Source organism: Myripristis murdjan, chromosome 6 (assembly GCF_902150065.1).
Source record: "Myripristis murdjan chromosome 6, fMyrMur1.1, whole genome shotgun sequence".
Lineage (NCBI taxonomy): Eukaryota > Metazoa > Chordata > Actinopteri > Holocentriformes > Holocentridae > Myripristis > Myripristis murdjan.
In genome coordinates this window covers 17,588,265-17,611,238 of record NC_043985.1, presented here as the reverse complement: position 1 = coordinate 17,611,238, position 22,974 = coordinate 17,588,265, and the positions used below count along the sequence as shown (strand labels likewise).

General features: G+C 41.6%; 2 protein-coding genes across 5 annotated transcripts; one reads left to right on the top strand and one right to left on the bottom strand.

Moving 5' to 3' along the window:
• Positions 1 to 381: 381 nt before the first annotated feature.
• On the bottom strand, positions 382 to 12,678 carry kcnc1b (potassium voltage-gated channel, Shaw-related subfamily, member 1b). Of its 4 annotated transcripts, XM_030053815.1 has the most exons (5): positions 11,901 to 12,678; positions 10,994 to 11,611; positions 7,198 to 8,113; positions 5,706 to 5,879; positions 4,194 to 4,624 (listed from the first exon to the last, which is right to left on the bottom strand). In XM_030053815.1, the coding sequence occupies exons 2-5, from the start codon at positions 11,558 to 11,560 to the stop codon at positions 4,485 to 4,487; spliced, it is 1,797 nt and encodes a 598-aa protein (XP_029909675.1). In that variant the 5' UTR covers positions 11,561 to 11,611; positions 11,901 to 12,678; the 3' UTR covers positions 4,194 to 4,484. The 4 variants fall into 4 exon arrangements, with proteins under 4 accessions (XP_029909676.1, XP_029909675.1, XP_029909674.1 ...); XM_030053816.1 differs by lacking the exon at positions 4,194 to 4,624 and adding an exon at positions 382 to 1,895 and having other exon boundaries at positions 10,994 to 12,678; XM_030053814.1 differs by having other exon boundaries at positions 10,994 to 12,678.
• Positions 12,679 to 13,472: 794 nt separating this feature from the next.
• LOC115360731 (CD81 antigen-like) lies at positions 13,473 to 22,751 on the top strand. The gene is made up of 8 exons (XM_030053847.1): positions 13,473 to 13,620; positions 15,519 to 15,633; positions 20,268 to 20,365; positions 20,573 to 20,647; positions 20,779 to 20,892; positions 21,041 to 21,136; positions 21,709 to 21,792; positions 22,027 to 22,751. Exons 1-8 carry the CDS (start codon positions 13,555 to 13,557, stop codon positions 22,087 to 22,089), a joined length of 711 nt encoding a protein of 236 aa, XP_029909707.1. The 5' UTR covers positions 13,473 to 13,554; the 3' UTR covers positions 22,090 to 22,751.
• Positions 22,752 to 22,974: the final 223 nt, after the last annotated feature.

Genomic DNA, 22,974 nt, shown 5'->3' with positions numbered 1-22,974 from the left:
CCCTAAACAACAAACCAATCAAAACGATCACTGAACACCTTATTGAGATAACTAACCACAAAATGCACGGTGTTCAAAACACACACTCTGAAATCTCACTAAACGGCACACATTAGTTGCCATGTTTGTTGAGTTATTATTTCCGTTAATGAATCATAGCTGCTGTATTTTCCATGTTGGACAATGACCAGCACAGTGTCCCCCCATGTGTGCTCAGCTCCTTTGGCAGATCCAGATCTGCAGTACCTGACTGCACGCAGATTTCAATAAATGTTGTTGGCAGTGTGTTCGCAGTGGTTTGATAAAAAGTTGGTCCCTTTCCACTGGAGAAACTTTTCCTCATAAATAATATGAAGTTGTACTTTGTAACCAATGGCTGTTCTTTTTTTTTTGTTCAGGTATGCCTATTGCTTGCCTTCAGATACTGATCCATACGGGGGTCCATATTGTGTTTTGCCTGTGTGCTTTTTAAGTAGGGATGCACCAATATCTTTTTGGGGGGGCTGATGCAGATAGCGTATATTTTTCCACACATATGGGCAAATATTGATATGTGTTTTTGTAAGAATTTTGGCGCAAACGCAGGTGTAAAACAGATTATTCTTTTCATACATTGCCATCTTACAACTTTAAACAAAATTTTAGTTTTAGTTGCTTATTTGACACGCGTATTAAGTCATGCCCTCACAAAATGATAATTAGACAATCAGCCAAATATCAGCAGTAAAAATGACATTGGGCTGCTTTTTAAGCTGTCAGCCAGTGCCTTTGATCTGCTGCTATTGGTGCATCCCTACTTTTTAAATACGCCGCTGATCGTGGCTGCTTTCAATGTTTGTGTGACTGATTACTAACTGAAATTAAAATCATATGAGCTCACTACATTGGCTAAGCTGTGTTACTGATTGACATGACGGATTCGTATAACAGAGGCACTTGTCCAGTATGATGTGTTGAATGTTTTGGCAAAGATTGGTACTGCCAATTTGCAGGATTACAGAAAAAGAAGTAAATGTCAATTCCACATGATTGTCAGTTGAAAATGGACTTAAGAGCGATTACAGTATCTAAGCTATGACAGGAGATACTGTAAATTATACATGAGCCGCATATGTTCAAATTACAGCTAAACATGTCGATATAAATATTAAATCAACATTGAATATCTAATCCTCTTGTATCAAGCCTTAACTGAATTGGACATTTGTTTACCGATTCCTAACAGCAAATTTGGCCACTTTAATGCCTCCTCAATACAGGTATAAAGTAGGAGTTGTGGTTTTGGGAATATGAATGTAGTTTCTTTTTTTTTGTGGATGTTATCTCTATTCGATGCTGGAAAACATATCAAAGGAATGTTAAAGTTCACTGGTGCAAAACAGTGCAAAAGGCTATTTGGATGTGACATGACAGTGCAAAGTTAATGACTTGTTTCCAACTGGTTAGCCTGGCTGACATGACAAGTGACAGGTTTTTGCTGGGGGTGATAAAGTCGGAGCAACATTTTTTTTTCTTTTCAACAGAAACACACATATTTGATGATCACTCAGAAAACATTGGTATACACAACTTCAGCACACAAAAGCGTATATACAGCACTGGCACACACCAAAAATAGGCACACAAATTACAACACAGTAACCAGTCACAGATACTGATCTACATAAGGCTTGACAACAAAACTTCCTCAGTGCTACATCTATGCTGAGTTTGTGATGTACAGGTTGTCACTGTCACACCTATTTAAAAATACTAAGTAATACACACAACAACGCTACAGCACTATCAGGTGGGGGATGGGCCATTATGGGTCATACACATAGTGGTTGGTACACCATGGTTCATAACACAAACTGATTCTGTTGGTTGTCTGCTCCGGTGCTGTCGCTGGGTCTCTATAAACATATAAAAAAACAATAACACAAAAATAAATTATTACACAAAGTATGTATAATGGTGGAAGTGATGGCGATGGCAGGTACCTCTGAAGTGCAAAAGGGTGGTGAAATGGCACTAGCTTTGAGAGTAAAGAAAATGTGCTCCGTTAGTTCCTCATGGTAAACGACAAGTTTACCATGTATTTCCCATGCTTAGCCAAGGCATCGGACGAAGATGTACTGTCTGTGTGCAGAGGTTGGATTCTCAGTAGGTTAATAATCAACATGCCCGGTCATGCTGTGTTTTGTAGGTTGATGTACAGTAGTTCAGTCATTGTCATGCGTTTGTGTACTTTGCATCATGCTCTCACAGTCACCTCCTCTTTATGCTCTTTGACCCGCACAGAAGGAGATAAAGGGCCAAACAGCTGTTGAATGCACCAGCTGTAAGCTACTGGAAAAGGAAAGATGTGTATGCATGTGCTGTTGAATAAAAACGGAGTCTAAACGCTCATTGTATACAAAATTTATTTCATGCAAGGACTTTTATTTACATATTTTATTTGAATCCTTTTTCTGTTGCATAAATGTAAAATACATGCATTTACCTTTCCCCAAGTAGACCCACAACCCATACTGTATCGTATTGTTTTTTTTCTGTTGTTGTTTCTGTTTCTTTTTCTCACTTTAATTGCATTAAGTATGAGCATATAATTCACCTGCATTTCTTTACATCAAATCTTCACAAGGTTTTTTTTTCTTTCTTTTTTTTTTTTTTTCTCTTTTTTTAGATAGTGTCCATTAATTACCACAGCAAGAGACATGACTGGAAATGTAAAATGTAAAACTTTGCTCATACAGAATAAAAAACAAAACTTAAATAAGTTTCTATACCTATATCTATATATATTCTAGAAATTAACACTTCTGATTGGTCAACTTAATATTTGTTAAAGTGCCCTGAAAGATGTGTGCATAAGTAAGTGGGACAGTATCAATACATGTAACAGTATTGAGGTTTAAATCAATACACATTATGCTAAATTCATACTGTAGGTATTCCTGACATCTCTGGTAGAAACCATAAGTGGATGTGTTTTTGGCTCTTAACAGTTACAGTTCTTTGTCCCCTTTGACAACATTTTGTGCTGTGTCATACAACGTGTTTTCTTAATTCAGTGGTGTGGATGTTTTGCTTGCAGCTGTGTAAACCTAAATGCTTGTAACTGTTGGATGCCTGTGATCACTGCTTTATTGTAGCAATAATAACCAAGAGGGCATGCTTTACTTTGATTAAGGGTATGATGGTGATGCAATAGGTACGTGGCGCACCTTACACAATAAAGCTTTCGTTACACTGTTATGAGCATGGTATTAGGTGTATTGATGCTACAGCGTGAGCACTTTTTTTTGTGTCTCATGTCAATTTGTTACTCACTTTTACTTTGCCTCACCAGGTACGAAGGCACTGTAGTTATATAATAGAGGAGTCTTGCCTTAATTTAGGCATCACAGCAATAACAGACGTTGCTGCAGACTACTGACACTGTTTAAAAATTCATAACTACCAGTATATATATTTGTATAAAAAGTTTTTTTTTATGCTCATAACAGCATCAGTTAGCTTTATGACAAAGAATTCAAGTTAAATCACACTATTTTAGTTGGAGGCCCCAGTCAAATAAATACAAGAAAATAAATATATGAATTTGGGGAAAGGCAAAGAATGGCAGCTACATAAAAACTTGCTATGCTATATGCTATGACTGAGTCTCTTATTGTAAAGCTGTTTCACAATGCATAAAATGAAGAAGCTTTCGAAAGAAAAAAATGTTTTTCTTACAGGTACTGCGATACAGTTAGCTTCTTGTTGAACATAATTTCTCATGCAGTTCATGCAAATGAACAAACAGTTTTACTTCTGTTGACATTAGATGTATTCATCACTAGTATCATAGGAATTGTCATAATTTCCATATTGCATCTGACATCATGAACATCATGTTCAAAATAATTTGAATCGCCACTCAGATCATATGAAGTCTCGTCTGGGTTGCACTTTCAGAGTTAAAACATCTCCACTCCGCACCGTACAAAGCACTTAAGAGGAGTTCCCTTAACAGCTGGCAATGGTACCTTTTAGATATGTTTAAAAGCCATATACTGTTAATGTCCAGCATATTATTAGCAGGGGTTACATCTTATGAAAATTTCTTTCACAAGGTTTGAAAAAGCAGATGAGTTAAAAGTTATAGGCAGAGAGTATGAGAGATCAAAAGCAACAGAGCAACAGGCAATGATATAAACACAGGGAAAGAGTGGTGGTAGCCTGTGATAGAAGTACAAGAGTGCTTTGTCTGCAACTGAGGTGACCCATGCAGAGTGGCATGTGCCAGTGTATTCTAGTCGAGGATATGATGACACACCCAAGGAGAACACTTGGGAAGCTTGACTTTCAGCACAGTTTAGATACAGTTTTCCAGAAAAAAAAGGAAAGAAATGAAAAAGCAAGAGCGAAGGCAAGTGTAAAGCAAAATTTGACAGGAAAGATAAGAGGAAGAGTGTGGACAGGCCTTCCAATGGCATTGTGTCTGCTACTCGACCATGCTACATAATGGATGGGATGGGAGAATGTGAGTGCTGCATTAGACAGGGTGGGCTGCAGGGCAGGGCGGACACTGAGGACACTCCAGAGGCATCCCCGCTCATGCCAGACATGCTGTTAAGGCTCCAAGGCTTTTCATAACCTTCGGTTGAAAAACAGAGAATGTTCTGAGTACACTGCAGCGCTGAATCCATGACATAATGTTTTGGTGTTTTCTCATTGATATGCTACACCTGTTGCTTTCTTGTTTTTGTCTCCAAAGAAACAGGTCAACACAGACTTGAGACAGATCATTATTCTCCATGCATTGAGTGCATCAGGAGTACAACAGCATGCACCGGGTGGTATTGGAATGGTTCGGAGAGTAACACTGTAAAAGACTTGGTAGGCACCTCAGGCAGGGAATGCATTGTTAGCTACAGGTAGAATTTCATATGCCAAGTACATGTGCTCGTTGCACATGGAACCAAGGCTGGAGACTTGGCAGTGTTAGAGATTTTTTTCTTTTTTTTTTTGTACATTACTATTAAGTAAACAAAATAAAATAATCACCGATAATAATCAACCTTGTTCTTTTTAAATGTACAAATCAATGATATAATTTGGTTCATTATAATGATGTGATTTTGGCATTAGCCTTCCTCCATTTGTGTTGTGCTCCTTCACCATACTGATAACACCCATCAGCAAGACACTTCATGCACCGTTATGCTCAAGACCAACATACTCATAGTCAGGATTCCGCATGATATTTATCATTAAAACACATATACAGTACATAAATGGTACACACATAGCACGTAAATACTTTCTTAGGCATTTAAGACAGCACACTCAAGATTGTATAAAACTCTGAAAATAGTTTTCTTACTCTTAAATAAATAGGGGTATGCAATATGTGTGGTATCAAAAAATATATTATGTAGATGTGGACAACTATTATTGACAATAGTGGCGATTGTGCTTGAGCTTAATAAACAATGTTATTGTAACTTGGAATATATACAATAATACCCAAGGAGGTGGGTTGAAGAGAAACTGCTGTGAAGGGTGAGGGTTGGGTTGTGTGTGTGTGTGTGTGTGTGTGTGTGTGTGTGTATGTGTGTGTGGCTGTGAATGGTTGAGGTGTAATACTCAGTAAAGAAGGTAAGTAACATGTCGTCTCTATCTTATATGGTGTCAGTGTCTTACGGGGGCCTGTGATTGGCTGTTACTGTACGTACCCCTCCTCACTCTCCCCCCTGTGTGGTTGGGACGTTCGGCAGTGGTGACCAGGAAGCAGGGCCGCTCCCTCTCGCTGGGGCTGAAGATTTCCTCAGGAGAAATAGCCTGGTCTATGTGAGGGCAATCTTCATTGGCCAGAGCTGCATTAGCTGCCTCGCCGTTCAGTTTGGAATCTTAAGACAACAGAAAACACACACACACACACACACACACACACACACACACACACACACACACACACACACACACACAAAAACATATCTCATATATCTTCTGGTTAAATATGTTAGAGTGCCAGATGCACCCAAGGGATTGGTCTTTAGCACTGATAGGCATCAAATCGTTCACGAGTTGACATTGTTAGAGGTAATAGAGATGGTATTTTAACAAGGTGTGCAGGATGGACTAAAAAATAAATAAAAAATAAATAAATAAATAAAGAACTCCCTACATCACGAGAAATGACAAAGTGAATGTCTTAATTATAACTTGTGTGCACGATTTTTTCAGAGTATTGCTTAAGCTCCCAAGATGGACCAGTGCAAGTCATATGCTTGTTCCCACGCTTTATTTTGTGCTAAGGAAATTTATGTATGAATTTATGTGTTGGTTAATTGCTTCAAAAAATGAAATTATACTGAGCCTACGCTAAGTGACACAAGGTACTCATCCTGTGACTGGAAACACTGGACTGAATATCTGTGTCTGTATTAATCACTGTGCACTTATGAACTGCCACATTTTATATTTTTATGTTGGTGTCTTTTAATTATATTTTCTATTATTGTATTGTATTGTATTTTTTTAATTTCTGGAATGATATGGACCTATATCTCACATATTAAATAAACTGAATTGAATTTCCCCCCAAATATAATCAACACTCTATATTTACAGTTTTAACATGTATGCCATAATGTGGTTCACATTGGGAATCATAATGGAATTTAAATTTGTGGAATGATGTCTATAATCTATTGCACAGGGTATGTCTTGTATTGTCCCCTTTTACTGGCTGTGAGGTCATGTTGTTCCCATACCGTGCATGTCAGCATGTATTATGTTACTATGTCAGTTGCCGATATGTCTTGGTGTCACTGCCTGCTATGTGTTCATTCAGCAAATCCAGCGATTCTGATGTATTTTTACATGTTCTTCCCATTACAATACATGACAATAGCACCATAAAAGAGAGGATGAGCGAGTCACTACATTAACAACTGAAAAATCAATAGTGGGATTACTCATGGTCCGCCTCAATCTCTCTATTCTCTCATCCAGTGTCAAACATGCTTCTCATCACATATCTTATTGATTCGTCAGTGAGAAACTCATTTGTTTAATGCAATGTCTCATTCATGTGACTGAACTCCTAAGTGGGAACAGACAAACAATAAAACCGCTGAGTAGTGTTGCTGATGCCACAGGAGAAGAAGACAGTGGAGTGATGAGACAATGATAGATCAGCGGTGGTTAGAGTTTGTTTCTTACCTTGAAACTTTATCTCGAATACGTCGTCATGGGGTATGGGGCTCTGATGTTGTGAGCTGATGCTTGACTTACAGTAGTTAGGAGAACCTGGCTGGGGTGCCCGTGGGATATGCCTATTTTTTTTCTTTGGTAGTTTCTGTTTCGCCATGGCCAGTGAGTAATACATTCCAAAGTTGTTGACAATCACAGGGACAGGCATGGCGATGGTCAGCACACCTGCCAGGGCGCACAAGGCTCCAACCAGCATGCCGGAAGTTGTCTGAGGATACATGTCTCCATAGCCGAGGGTAGTCATGGTCACCACAGCCCACCAGAATCCAATGGGGATGTTCTTGAAGTGTGTGTGATCACTGGCTCGAGGGTCGTTAGGATTAGCCCCAATTCGTTCAGCGTAGTAGATCATAGTGGCAAAAATGAGGACGCCGAGAGCAAGGAAGATGATAAGAAGCAGAAACTCGTTGGTGCTGGCCCTCAATGTGTGGCCCAGCACCCTCAGCCCAACAAAGTGACGGGTCAGCTTGAAGATACGCAGGATCCGCACAAAGCGCACCACTCTCAGAAAACCCAGCACATCCTTAGCTGCCTTGGAGGAGAGTCCGCTGAGGCCTACCTCTAGGTAGAAGGGCAGGATGGCCACGAAGTCGATGATATTCAGGGCATTCCGAATGAAGTCAAGTTTATTTGGACAGAAAGTTATTCGCATTAGAAACTCAAATGTGAACCACACCACACAAACGCCCTCAATGTAGGTGAGGTAGGCCACGGTCTCAACCTCCGGGTAGGTATGCTCCACTGTCACGTTGTCCACCAGTTCCACCTCAGTGCGGTTGATGATGGGGTTGAAGGCCTCATGGGTCTCCAGACAGAAGGTGGTGATGGACACCAGAATAAAGAACAGCGAAGCGAGAGCCACCCACTGAGCAGGACATATATAGGGTACAGGAAGAGGGATATGGGGAGGGGAGAGGGAGGGAGAAGGACAAAGAGGAGAATGAGCACAGTAATGCATGCAATGTAATCAAGCTCAACAGTCCAGCAACCATTCTCAGCAAGGCACAATGCAATTCAATCTATTATCTGAGACTATGGCGTCTGGTTTGACAATGACAATGGCATTGACTCTCCCTCTCTCTCGCTCTCTCCTCCTCACCTACTCACGCTATCTCCACTCTCTGTCTGTGTATGTGTGTGTGTGTGTGTGTGTGTGTGTGTCTTCATTCCATAGTGTCATTGTAAAAGGGAGAATCAATGTGAGCTCACCATTCTTGCTCAGGCCTCTGTTCCCTCTGTTGTATCTCAAGGTCATGGCATGTTTCAAGGGTATGCTACAATCAGAATTACAAAGAGCCAGCAGCAGACAGGTCATTAGTGTCGACCCATGTGACTAAATTTAGCAGTACTCCTCTTCAGCACCATTACTACAGTAGGTCTTCCCTACACAAGGTCATATGGTCCAGATGATCAGCTCCAGGGAATCAGCATGAGCTGAGGCTGTTTGGATACAGGCTGCATTCACTTTATGAGAAACCTATATTTCCCTTAATGGCTAAAGAGTACTGTAGCCTTCATTATGTATTGATTAGGCGGTCATATTTCAGTGAATCCAGGTTCTGATATTTCTGATGTATACATCATTGGTGTAAGCGAGCGATACAATATTCTCTATTGGGAATTGATTGCAATCTCGCCCATTTGTTATCAGCCTCCAGGCCTACTGTTTACAGCATGTGTTTCCATTCATGCATATTGTTTTTATTATGAAAAAACAGGCATTTTTTTCAATGGAATCTAAGGTCACTAGGTCACTATTTGTGGATAGAGAGACAGGCAGTGGATAGCTACTTAATCATCCTGCGAATCAAACAAGTTGAATCACTTGCAATTTGTTCATGCATGAAGATGTCCTAATGAGTGTAAGTGCAGACATTTAGTGCTTTTCTGCCAGTGTGGAGAATTGTACTGTAAGAAGCCAGGAAGACTAATGAATGACATCGGGGAAGTGAGTCGGAGTCGGGCATGTCGGGGCACGAGGGAGAGTTTTATATTCCACTGAGCCAAGGGAACACAGGCTTAGTCAGGTCCATGTACCATGTCTCGCTATGGCTGACATATGAGATGGAAAACAGACACTCATCATAACATCCCATCATTGGCAACTCATCGCATTGTGCTGAGGAAATCACTACTGCTCATGAATGTCTGTTTCCTATCCAGCTATTGCAACAGTCCAGAGGGAAATTGTACTGGCAGTAGCTATAGTACACTGTCAGCAGCCTGTCTATTTTGTTCAATGGAGCCAGCATCACTGTTCACCTTCTGCATATTACAACACAAACATTGTTTTCCAAATGCAAAGATGGAGCATGCTGTCCATCATAGTTAGTTCCACCTTGTAATATGTTAATTGTTTTGTAGATTTTAAAAAATGTATTCACATTCAGTTTCTAGAAATTTCCATAGTTGAAATGTGCATCTACATCCATTAGCAGGAGAGATCAAAAACAGATCAAGCACAGCACTACCACCGGCACTGCCCGAGATGATAAAACCTCATTCATATCAGCTACATGTCAACCAAGCTTTTTTCCATTCATGTATCCTGGCACAGGCTCTCTGCCACTGGGGCTCAGCATGATAAACATCCAAACCATCAATATTTAGTGCATAATCTTAAAAACACTGCTTCTTAAATAATGTGTCTTTGTAACAGTATAAGCAGCACAACTTGACATTGAAGATGACAGTATGCAGTGATAGGGGTTTTCCTCTGATGTATCCACAGTGAATACAGCTGTAATTAACTCAGAGGCTTAGATCTAATTAATCTTCTTGCCAGTCTTGGTAGAGCTCTGTCAATCCCTGCTCTGCTTTGTCTCCCTCACTGTTAAATGTAGGACACACCAGAGGAGTTTCCTGCTTTGATACATTTTCCTGCAATCAGACGGTGTTTCTGAAAAACAAAAGCTGTGTGGAGAAAACAACATTCACTATTTCCTAGTGTAAGAGTGAGAACATGTCAATACAGTTTACACATGCCAAATGGGGCCTAATCGCTAATTACTCCAATCATCATGTTGCAGCTGTTAAAGCAGCATGCGACACAGCAGTCTTTGTAGGGGGTACTAGTCCAAAAAGCAAAAATATTAGAAGGTGTAAAGTCATTTCATTATCGCCAATGTGAGGCATTAAGCCCAGATGGAAGAGTGCCCATTGTAAGTCCAAAAATGTCACCTCTAACGGCAACCCAGTTTTTGCCTGGAGGTCTGCCATTAAATTCTGGTGGTGCCAAAGATCTGGTTTACTAAAGTGTTGCTGACCTATTTAACCAAACTGTGTCCTGAAAGTATCTATCCAGAGACCTGTGAGCTTCCGTATCCTCTCCTGTGACATAGATGGAGGTAATGATTTGCATGTAAATGATTCTGGCAGATGAAGTCATGGGTTGAATGTTTTTTTCTCACTCCCTGTGCAGTAACAGCCCTGCTGTGGAAACCCTGGAGAGAGAAATTTCAAGGTCATCAGCAGCCTCTCTAACCCCCCACCACTACCACTACTACCACCCCCCACCACCACCCCAACTGAGCGAGCGCCATCAATCTTTCTGTCACCATCAAAGCAGTCTGGGCAGACAAATTCACTACTATATTCATGCTCATGCAGCTTAGTGAAATACAAGACAACTTTTGGAGTATTTATTTACTCCAAGTTTTGCTGCTGATGATCTCAGTGAGTATCAAATGGAGCAGCAATGCCAAGGCCATGGCTTTACCCAAGCGTAAACTTGCAGGATACTCACCCTTGCATATCTAGAGGAGTAAGGGTCCTCAAACAGAGCCCATACACGTTTCTGCCACCGGCTCCACAAGCTCCCATGCCTGGCATCAGGGCAGTCTGCCTGCGCCAGCCTCCTCGTCATTTCATCCACATCGTCCCCCTCGGCGTGCTCTGCCTCTGGCTCTGGATCATCATTACCCAGGTCTAGCAGGGTACCCCCGCCGAAACTATCAAGGGCCTCCTCTGCCTCCCGGTGCTGACGATAGGTCATCCAGCAGCATGGCTCCACGTCTGTCTCATCAATGCCCCAGAAGGCCAGCTCCTCCTCATACAGGGGGCCGCAGACATCAGCAGGGCAGTGCAATTTACCTGTCCTGTAGTAATTGAGGATATGTGCAAAAACGCCAGGGTGGCGGTCGAAGAAAAATTCCTCGATCTTGGCATCATAGTCAAAGTGGTTGGGTGCATCAGGCTCGGCCAGCCAGGACAAGCGAGTGCCAGGTAGCGTGCGCAGGGTGCTGCGGTATGTCTGATGTCTGATCCCTCCCACGTTTATCACAATGCGATCCTTGTCGTCGCTCAAGCCCATTGCGTCCCTTAGGCATTTCTCCAATAAGTTCCCTTCATCACAACGGTAAGTCTAAGCGCACCGTGCAACACATGCACAGCAAGGGCCAGAGGAAGAGGGAGAGAGGGAGACACACACACACACACGCACACACACGCACACACACACAACACACACACAATTATGAGAGTAACACAGCGTACAGAACAATCGGTCTCTCCTTACCAACTGTGAAAGAAGGGATGCTTGACATGCATCAGGCTACATTCCCTCTAATACACCAGATTAGCTCGACTCAGTATTTCTGCAAGCACCTGTCATGCACCGGAGATCATAAACGCTTTATAGCTGTCAGACTCACTGGAGGGCAGAATCGAAATCCAAAACGATTGCAGCCAATGGCATCACATTAAGAATGGACGTCACATCATCGGTAAATCCAAGATGCTGCGATAAAAGGACAAAAGCTGGCAATTTTTCTACGGCCACCAATACAAATCCAGTGCATTGGGCTCCCAGGATGCAATAATAGTGTAGATCAATCAGTCTGAGCGTTTATGACTTTCACAGCAAGGTGACTGCGGTGGTGCTGAGCGGACAGCGCCTGATCCAGCAGCTCCTGGAGACTCTCCGTCAGTCCCCTCCTCTGTTGCCTACCAGCTCACCTCCTTCCCTCCCGACACTCAATCCGCTCTCTCCGTTTAAGGACACCGCCACTAGATCTAACTCTTTGTCTCGGCAGCTTTAGCAGATGCTCTATTTGCCAGCAGGGGTAGGCTAATACTTTTTTGTTTTTTCCCCATTCACGCAGTCATTCTTTGTTTGATTCAGCCGTGAGCTTCAATAAGAAAACATCCTCCCCGTTATCTGCTGTGAGAGGTCTTCTTTCTTGAATATGTGGCAATGCCACACAAGGAAGAGATGGAGGGGCGACAAATAAAAAAAAGAGCGCCCTCAAAACAGCCAAATTATCTTTTCACAGCTTCTTCACACCCTGCCCGTGGAGCATGCCCAGTAAAGACCGCTGGATTTGTTAAAACAGGCTGTCAAGTTCTTCCATTTCGGCTGAAATTGTCACCGCTGCCCAGCTTTTCCCTCCCTCTCAACACGTCGCCGTTTGGGGAGTTATGGTGTGTGAGCGGCTGTGGCAGACTGACCAGTCCTCATGCATAACTGGTAAGAGAAGGTGTGACCCTGAAGACATGAACGCGCATCCACCCCGCGACACTGAGGAGCCTTCTCTTGAAAGCTACAGCCAAATGATTAATTTATTCAGTTGTTAAGACTGATTTTACTACCATAACAATCTGGAAAAAAAAAAAACTAACATCGTTAGTGCTGGTATTGTGAAACCTAAGACTTTAGAGAATTTCATTTCTGATCAACTACGGGCTGCACTTTATTTGGCCAATTAGCCAATAGGACCTCCTTTATAAAATATGCCAGCAGAGGGCGCTAGAGCTCACAGCAGTTTCCCACACATTGCTATCCACTCTGGGGCTTTCTCTCTCATTTAATATTTCCATGGTAGATCTTTATTATGTTGTAAAAATGACTATGGGGCTTTTATTGTCAAATTTAATTTAATATGTGTTTCTTTCTTCCGTTTTCCTTCTTTCTTTCTTTCTTTCTTTCTTTCTTTCTTTCTTTCTTTCTTTCTTTCTTTCTTTCTTTCTTTCTTTCTTTCTTTCTTTCAGGAAAAAAAAACACGAAGTGGCTTCCAGTTTGAAAAAATTGGCTTAAATATGTTTAAATTGCAGAAGACTATATACCTTCCACTTGTGCCGCTCTCTGCTCTTGCAAATTGAGGGCTTGCTGTTGTGCCTGCCTGTCCGCATCAATTGGTGGGCAGTTCTCCGTCTCGGTTTTCACTCCTCATTATAAGGAGGAGTTTGTAGCATAGAGCCTATACCCTAACTGGCTGAATAAATGAGCCAAGTAGAAATCCCCGGACAGAAGACTGACTTAACAAATCTTTCATTTGGTGAAAAAGAGGATCTCTTAAAACTGGCATCATGGCTGTGGCGGGCTGCACCAAGTGCATTAAATATATGTTATTCTTCTTTAACTTTATTTTTTGGGTGAGTTGATCATGCTTTACTTTGTAACCTAGAAACTTATTTAATGTGCATAACTTTAGATGTTTGACTTACATGTTTCTTTCCTAAAACTTTCCTTCTTTTTTGTGACTGAGTGAACTAAGAGCTTTACACATCTGTAGCACATAATTTATGAATGATGAATCCTGGAGGAGATGCAGTGAATTTCCAGTCCTGCTATTAATTATGCTGTTCTGTCTGAGGTTGCTCTTAGAGAGGGAACCAGCATCAATAGGTAAGGAGGCACAGCACAAAGCCTTGGCCAGGCAGAGCTGAAATGCTGTTACCCATGATCAACAGTTATTTTCTGCTTGGCCGAGCACCGCTGCAAGGTGGCTGAAAGACAAGGAGAGAGAGAGGAGCACTCCAGGCTATGTGGGGTTCGCTCTCCTCCGTGTTCTCACGAAAATGGACCAAGATAACATCGCTTTTTCCCTCCAGCATGTCTCATTTTAAAACTCTCTGGTTCACATAAGCGCTGGTCCAGTTATTCCAAACTGAAGCATCATTTCATTGAAATTCAGTCATGTTCATATTAGTCATGAACTCTAGACAGCAAGGTTTGACTGCTGAAAGTGGCTTGGAGGGAAAAAAGAAAACATTAAGTTGCTGAGTACTGGAGGGGTTGTTGTTGACGAGAGAGTGGTTCTCCTCAGATTTAAACATGCATACAGAAGAAATGAACAAGGGTAACAGGGGTTTTGGGGGAGGGGAGCGTTTTATTTCCCTTCTGACATTTTCTTTGTTCCCACCTGGCAGTCAGAATGTAGCTTTTGCTCTCTGCTCAGGGCAGGCCTGTGCCTGAGATGTTTTAATTCCCCAAGTAGCTGTACATTCATATTGAAAAATGTACACTCCAAAAGTCCATTTTCTAAAAAGATGGTGGAGCTATTTGGGTCATAAGGGACTCACCACTTCAGTTCAGCAGCTGCTGGCTCATCTCCCTGCCCTCTAAGCTTCATTACACCACATCAGACCCCATGCAGATGTGTAGCGCACTTCCTAAAGCTGAATTCTATTCATGTGTTCATTTCCCTTGCTTTCTTTTTGGTCTCTGTATAGAAAACTATTGTCTTTTTTTTTTTTTTTTTTTTTTTTTTAGATAAGCACAAAGTCACCATATCCTGGACACTCTTCACTTGATTGAGTGCTTCCTCTGCTTTTTTTTGCTGGTGTGCTTGTCATCATGAAAACTCTGAGAGCGCACTCTTCCTTGAATTGCTATTTTTCTTGTTGAGGATTCAGTTTCCTGTTTCTTGGAGAACAATGGAAAGAAGGCATGGGCTGAAATGTGCTGATAAGTTGGTGTAAACATTGGCATGAAAAGGGACCTCACCAGATGAACTGTGAACTACACCGCTTGGCACAGCATCTGATCCTTCTGTTGTTATACTCCTTCACGTGTTTATCATCATCTTTTTATCAGCATGTTTCTGCGTCATTATATATTGTATAGCGATGAGACAGTATTTGTGGGAGATTTAGAGGAGCCAAGAAAACGCAACAAAGTACTTAAGTTGGATTTCAACCAATGGCCCATGCTGTGAGGACATGGCATGGGCCTTGGCTCACTGAGGTGCCAAGATGCGCTTCCATCACTTTTCTTAAAGGGCACTGGGCAGTGCAGTGCCTCCAGGCTATGCAGGACCCAGTTTGGACAATGATTTGACCTGAACCAGTAGAAATACCTGTGATTCCAGATGTGACAGAACGCTCTGTTGCTGTCATGTATGTTTAATGTTTCTTTATTTTTTTTAAAAAAAAAATGGTCTTAACAAGCAGTAACTGCAGATCTATTTTAATATTTTATGGTAACACTTTTTAACGGTTTTGATTTATGCATAAAATAAAGAAATAACACCTCTCTCTCACTGGGACAGCTGGCTGGAGGCGTGATCTTAGGAGTGGCACTGTGGCTTCGTCACGACAGTCAAACCAGCAACCTCCTCATCCTCCAGTTTGACGGCAACCAGGCACCCGGTACCTTCTATATCAGTGAGTATACCATCGTCAAAAGTAGGCAACCTCAGAGCTTCAGTCCTTTCAATCCAATCGTTTTGATCCTCAAGGGAACAAAGCTTAAGTCCCCATCAATGTTGAAGGCTCCTAAGGAAATTTATTATGTCACCATTTTCAATTTCAAGCTCAAACAGCTCAGAAGAAACATTACATTGGTGACATAACAAATTCCCCAAAGGGGAATTAACCGTCTTGAGGACTTCATACATTTTTCATTTATTATCTTTGCTTCAGTTCCTGCACCTGTTATTAAATGTTGGATGTGTGTGCTTTGCTTGCATTCTGCAAACAAAACTAAAGCTGGGATCATTCTGAGACACCCCTACACCCCCCCCACCCCCACCCCCCACCCCCCACCACCACCACCGCCATCCCCCACTACAGGAAGCTCATTGTTCGGTTCATACAGTGGCCACAGTTAACTTGTTCACACAAATATCCACTTTTAACATGTCTTTGGGGATCATGCGAGTAAGTTCCAGAAATAGCAAGCGTAGACTGACCTCTGAGAAAAGACCAGGAAACAGGACCTACGTAAATCCGCAACGTGACTAAGAGTGGCTTGTCAAGTGGCTGCAGTGCAGCAAATGTGCTTTTACTTGGCTGTCATTCTGACACTGACACATACGAGCGTCAGTCTCAGATAAACACACATGCTCTTTGTTTAAGAATCCTCCAGATCCCACAATCTCAAAAACTCTTAGCATCAGTGTATACGGGCAAGAGTGATGCCAGATGTTCTGGACAGATGTAGACGCATGTGTTTAAGTGTGTGGGCTGTGAATATACTGCCAGTCTGTATGCATGGTGCACAATTAAAGCCATAATGTGCCTTCTGTACCGCATGCTGTAAGTATGTGACTCACAGGAGTATTGTATTAATGCAGTGCAGCATGTTCTCTGTGTGCGTCTGTAGAAACATTCCCCCCTGCCATGTTTCCACCAAAGCACAGGATGAGGAATATGTGTTACAGGTTGTGTTCATCCTGTGTGCCAGAGGCATAAATCACCATCACATCTGCTTCACTGCCCTCAGCCGTCCACAGATGGACCCCAAAACCTACAATATGTAATATGATTAGAACATTTCAAAGGTCCATCGACTCAGTTTGTTGTGGTGGTGAAACTTCAGTGCGCCCATTAATTTACATTTGGGCTGCTCCACTCCCATACTTACCCCTCAGTAAGTATATGGAGCACGCAGAACCTTGTGCTTTTTATAGAGGAAAGGCAAACTCTTTATTTTAAAGGCAGGACGGCAAGAGAGGCCCACCCAAGGGAGATCAAGGGAGCGTTCCTTTTTTTACTCCCTCAAACACACGCCCTTGCATAATTCAAATAACCTTGTACATCTGCTCATTACCCCTCAAATTAGAGTTTGGAGTGGATGTTTTTAGCCTGCTGGCACACCAAAGTGGTATTTATGTAAGACTGAAAGTACACATTTTACAGCAGCTGAAATCATTATTGCTGGCAGTTGCCGCTGGTCCAGCCTGGTCATCCTGCTACTGACAGTACAGGCTCATGTATTGGAGCTGATACCCTGTGGGTGTGACAGATGTTTGGTAGAAAAGAGGACAGAATATTTTAGTAGCTTTACTTTTTTGCACTACATGTATTAGGCTGAGTCCCCACCAGAAGGAGAGTTGCACTGTGGGAAAGAGTGCTGTTGAGGAAGGTCAAAAGTTTAGAGTTTTGCAGAGACAGAGAAAGACATTTTCTGAAGCCTCTACTTTGTTTCATTCCTCTAACCTCTGCACTGTTTATGTTTTAACCATTTGTGTAAAAGGCTAATTTCTAACAACTGATTTGTCAGTAAACTTATTTGTTGGATCTTGATTACACCACCACTGCTGAAATCCTGTTTGGCTTTTTTTTTTTTTTTTTTTTTTTTTGGTAATAAAGTTGTTTATAAAAGACCAAACCAAAGACAGACACAGTGGCTCCTTTAAAGAGCAGTGGTGATTCCCGCTTCTCTCAACATGTGCGTGTGTGAATCAAAGGAAGAAAGAGAGCTACTGGCAACAGTCAAATGCTGTTCACCATTGTAATTGACTATGCAAACCTATTTTTACATATTTTTTTCATCCTTGGTTGTTTTTAATGCTGAGCTGAGGACCATTGGAAATATCAGCTCAAAAAAACTGTAGAAGAATAGTTAAAGATACAAAGATACTGTGCATGTCAAGTCCAGTGTGCCTCTTTTCTCACATATTCTTGTTAACAAGATGACAAGAAAGGTCATGTAAGGAGCCTTTTAATGATTATTCCTCATGTCATCACTTTGCCATTCAAGAACAGTGAAGTGATTTTTATTTATTTATTTATTTATTTTGTGGATTTGGGTTCACAGATTCTTGTTCAGGACTCTTTGAACAGTAGATGGGAAATGAAGGGAACTCTACTGGGGAGAAGTCCAAATGGGGATTTTAGCTGCTGTGCACTCCCTCTTTTTTTCCCCCTCTAGAGATTACACTGGGAGACAAGAAATAAATGAACTCCCCTGGTGGTAAAATTGCCTGTCTCCCTTAAAGTCTCAATACCCTTCAAACCTCAAAGGGTGTTGTCATAGTAATGGAAGGTGGTGGAAATAATGCCTGCTATGCCGCATTGCTGGGTTACTGGCCTTGGTAGCCATTTCCCTGCACAACAAAAACGTCAAGTCCTGAAAGAGAGAGGGGAATAAAGGGAGAGGGTCGCCGTGGAGGGAGAGAAAGAGAAAGAGAGAGATAGAGAGAGTGTGAGGGATGTGGAGAGATAGTGCGTGATCTGTGCAGTAGACTGGGAGGTGTTGGGAGGCCTCAGACGCAACAGAGTCAGAGCTTCTTTCTGGGTCTGTCTGTCCCTGTAGACTGCCCTGTCAGGGTGCATTAGATGCGATGTCTGTGTGTGTGCGTGCATGCATGCGTGTGTGCACGTGTGTGTGCATGAGATGTAAGAAAAGAAAACCCAGAAAAAAGTGATAATTTGAGAAGACTTTTTCCCCAGGGTTTTATTTTTAACTAATATCATGAGAGCAGGCTAAATGTTCCCATGGCATGATTTGGCAAATAACAGTTATAGTTAGGGAATGAATGTAAGTCTTTATCGGCTGTCCTCAAGGCCACTGAACCCTAACCTCTCTGGAATTTTATTACCTTTAGGTTCTTTTTTTATTCAGGTCATTTAGGGTTATTAATTCCTGATGGAGTTTAGCCATCCAGCCTCTAACTTCTATTACATCAGCTCTCCTTTTATCACTCTAATGAAGAGATGACCAAAGGATCTGCACTATGAATTATTTACGCCAGCATGCAGTACAGCCTAAACTTAATGTGGACATTGCTACAATTTGATTTTGTTTTAGTGCTTCAATTAAAATCCATTGCATTTTTAAAAACTCAATGTTTTTTTTGTTTTTTTTTGCAGGAAGCTTTATACTAACTTCTAACTTAGCTTACACTTGATTGGCTTCCCTCATTGATTAAACACTAAAATCCCTCCAGTCAGGCAGGTTTGCAGCATTTTGACCTGACCTGTCCACCAAAAGCTGCTTTGCCTCATTTGAATCGGCTGGTGCTGTCAGCCGGTCAGGGTGCGGTGTCGTGCTGTTCTGCATGTGAGGATATATTTTCTTCCCTTTCATTCAATAAGTACACTTCTGACAAAACAAGTTTTATCGGCCAAACTTAATGAGCAACCTTTTTCTTCCTCTCTGCGGGCCACAGGATATTTTTAAACGCATGAAATCATGAAAATTGAATGATATGAAACCTTTAATGCACATGTCTTTGCTTCATGCCCTTTCCCTTGTGGTCGTGACAGATGCACTTAGCTGATTTTGGAGAATTTCAGGATACACCTTGGTATTTTGTTAACCTCAGTAGCAACAGGGTCACCATGAGGTCAACCTTCAATGCAGAGGAAGTCTTTGCTTTTCTATCCTCATTTATCCGCATTTTTTAATGTTTGCATCCTCAGTCTTATGTTTTTTAAAGTTTATCAAAAACACCAGACAAACTTCAGTTCATAGGAACTGTGTAGCTATACATTGGCATTTTTCCTGCACCAGAGTGCTTCCTCTTGGTGTCTGTCACATACTTTTGAATGCATGTAGAAACAGTGGAATTTGTTTTGCATAACAGGGATAAAGGATAGTGACTGATTTTGTTTGGATAATCGATTGCTTGACTTCTTGGTATAAAATATTCTAGGTTCCTCGGCATATAACAGTTTATTTACACAAGGGCATGTGAGTTTGTGCGTGTGTGAGTGTGTGTATATGTGGTTGCCCCTGTTTCCTGGGGAAGGATAATGTTGGGTGTCAGGGGTCAGAACAGAGGGGTCTGTGGGGGTTGGGGTTCTTGGAAGGCATTTCCTGGCCTGGCAGCAGAAGACAGTTCATCCCGCCCCTCTCTTAGGACATGGGAGGCGTTCATTTCCAGGATGTCAATAATGTCATGTCATCCCACAGAGAAGGCAACAGAAACATCCACCAAGTCCATTAACAAACAATGTATAGATCAATGAATGGCCAGCAGGCAACACTGCCTCCTAGTGGTATTGAGTATGTTGACCGCTTTCTTTTAAAACCTGTCTGAGGTGCAGTTTTTTCCTCTCTCTCTTTGCAGGTGTGTACATACTGATAGCTGTAGGCGCTGTGATGATGTTTGTTGGCTTCCTCGGTTGTTATGGTGCCATTCAGGAGTCCCAGTGCCTCCTGGGGACGGTGAGTATGTTGGAGAAGGACTCCTTTGCACTTGGCATGTCACCCAGTTGCACCTGTGTAGTCCAAATTTGATGTTTTCTAGCAAGAGTTAGACTAAAAACAGCTTCAGTATGCAGGAATCCCTAATCAATCCATTTATGTTCATTTTTTGAGGCATTTAGTTGAAACAATTCATTGCACATTCTTTCCCTTTTCTTTCTCGTTCAGTTCTTCTTCTTTTTGGTCGTCCTCTTTGCTTGTGAAGTGGCTGCAGGAATTTGGGGTTTCATGAACCGGGACACTGTAAGCGAGTAACACACACCTGCAGTTCACTTTACTTTCATTTATTGACTATTCCGGTGATTTTCCACCCAGACTATGAACATGCTCTATTTGCTGTGTCACTAAACTAACCCACTCAACTCTACCCATAGATCTCAAAGGAGCTGATCAACTTCTACGACTCTGCGTATATCAAGGCTGTAGATGTCACAGGGTCCCCAAGCAAAGAGTCTGCCACTAAGGTGCTGGAGGTTTTCCACAGGACGGTACGTCATGATAAAACAGCCTCTTCATTTGGCTTTAAAGTTGTGGTCTCATGTAGGTGGGTTTTGGTGCTGTGAGTATGTGTGGGCATGCAGTAAGACCGTGGGGGTGGGGCTGACCTCTTGTTTCTGCTCTTGCCCTCGTCTTCAGCTCGATTGCTGTGGTAAAGGAGATGACGGCCCTCTGTTCACACAAGTGGCAAGCTCCCTGTGTCCCCAAAAGGCTGTAGATTTACTCACATCTCGCGTATGTACATGTTCTTATTAAATGATATAGGCTTGATTCAGCTGATTAATTTGTGGCTACACATACATTATGGATACATCTTTATTGGCTTTGCATACTTCACCCTTTTTTGTCATTTTTGTGAAAAAATATTTTTATGACAGCTGACACTCTCCTTAGTGATTTTCCCAGATCCAAATATAACTTATACAATTACAGTATACAAGGGGGTGAAAAGAAGGTAGGAAGTGGATGACTTAGCAAAATTGCTGGATTGGTTATGGGAGAGGGCCAGAGGTAAACTTTAAATTTGTAAAAAAAAAAAAAAAAAAAGTATGGTGAATTGATAGTATTTATCATCTTTAAAACAAGCAGGTTCTGAATGATTAGCAAAATAAGAACTTGCGTCTTGTAATAATGTCTACTGAACCATGTGCAGCAAATAAAAAGAGCTGCCTTAATGCACATACACAGCTGCATGTGACACTAGTTTTCCTACAAACTGACTGATCCTCCGATTTGCCTGTTGTGGAAGATGGCAAAGGATGCAAAGTATATATATATATATGCATATTCTCTCCATGTTTTCCCAGAGTTGTCATGTGAAACTGATCGAGCTGTTCTCAGAGAAGCTCTACCTGATTGGCCTGGCTGCTTTGGTGGTGGCCGTCATCATGGTGAGTGAAAAACATAAAAAAAAAAAAAAAAAAAAAAAAAAAAAAAACCCATGATATAAAGCACCCTGTTGTTTGTGTGCACTGGCTCAGCATATTTCCAAGAGCCTGCTCAGTAACCATATATCCTCTGAGAAATTAATTCTGAAACTCATACTCTTATCAGATGTGATAACAAGACGGCTCCTGAGATGCAAGCATATTGAATTAAGCTGTCCTGTTCTTTTTCCCATTTAGATCTTCGAGATGATTTTCACCATGGTGCTCTGTTGTGGCATCCGCAACAGCCCAGTGTACTAGAGGCCGGGCCGGAGAGCAGCGATGCTGCATGACAGCCTGTGATGAGATCATTTTATGCGTTTCTGTGTGATTGTTCCTCTTCCTTATGATTATAATACAAGGCAATGGATATTTCTCCCATATTATAGATGAGAAAGTACTCTATTTTGTCTTAATAATGCTAATACACTCATTTTTCTAAAACACCAGTTCAGTTTCTGTCAGATATTCAGGTGTTCTTCATGTTTCATATCAGACTTCCTTTGAGTTTTACATATGTTGTGATATATTTCTTTGAGGTCATTTTAAACTAGGTGCTCTTTTTATGATTGTATAAATTGTATATATGCTAGTCATATGTTAATAACACTTACTTGGGAGAGTTCATATGTTCCCTGTTTTGTTTGTGATTTTGCCTGCCTACAGTGTGCCAGTGTCATATAATTTAAGCAGCAGGGTTTCAGCTGTCCAGGGTAATGTACTGCATCAGTGTATTGATTAATCAGGAGGAGTCAGCCAGTGTGTTTGCGTTTCACTGTGTGCATCTCTTCTCACTGCCTAATGAACTGTCCTCATACTGTTACGCTGTCTCCACTATATTATATAACTTGTGAATCCCTCCCCTTGAATAATGACCCCTCCTCATGTCAAAACCACTTACTCAATCTGTTTTAATAATGGTAATAAATTATGTCTTCTCTGTTGTAATATTTGGGTGGGTCAGTGTGCACTCCACTGGTGATCCAAGGAAAAAAAACATGAACAGTACAAGAATCTTTGGACAGTTTCATACATGGATTTAAGCCAAAGCCTTGAAGAAAAAGTCTAGTTTTCTTTCAATGGCAAACTCCATTGTGATTCTTTTTCTTTTAAGTCTGGGAATAGGCTCAGTCCCTTTTACAACAA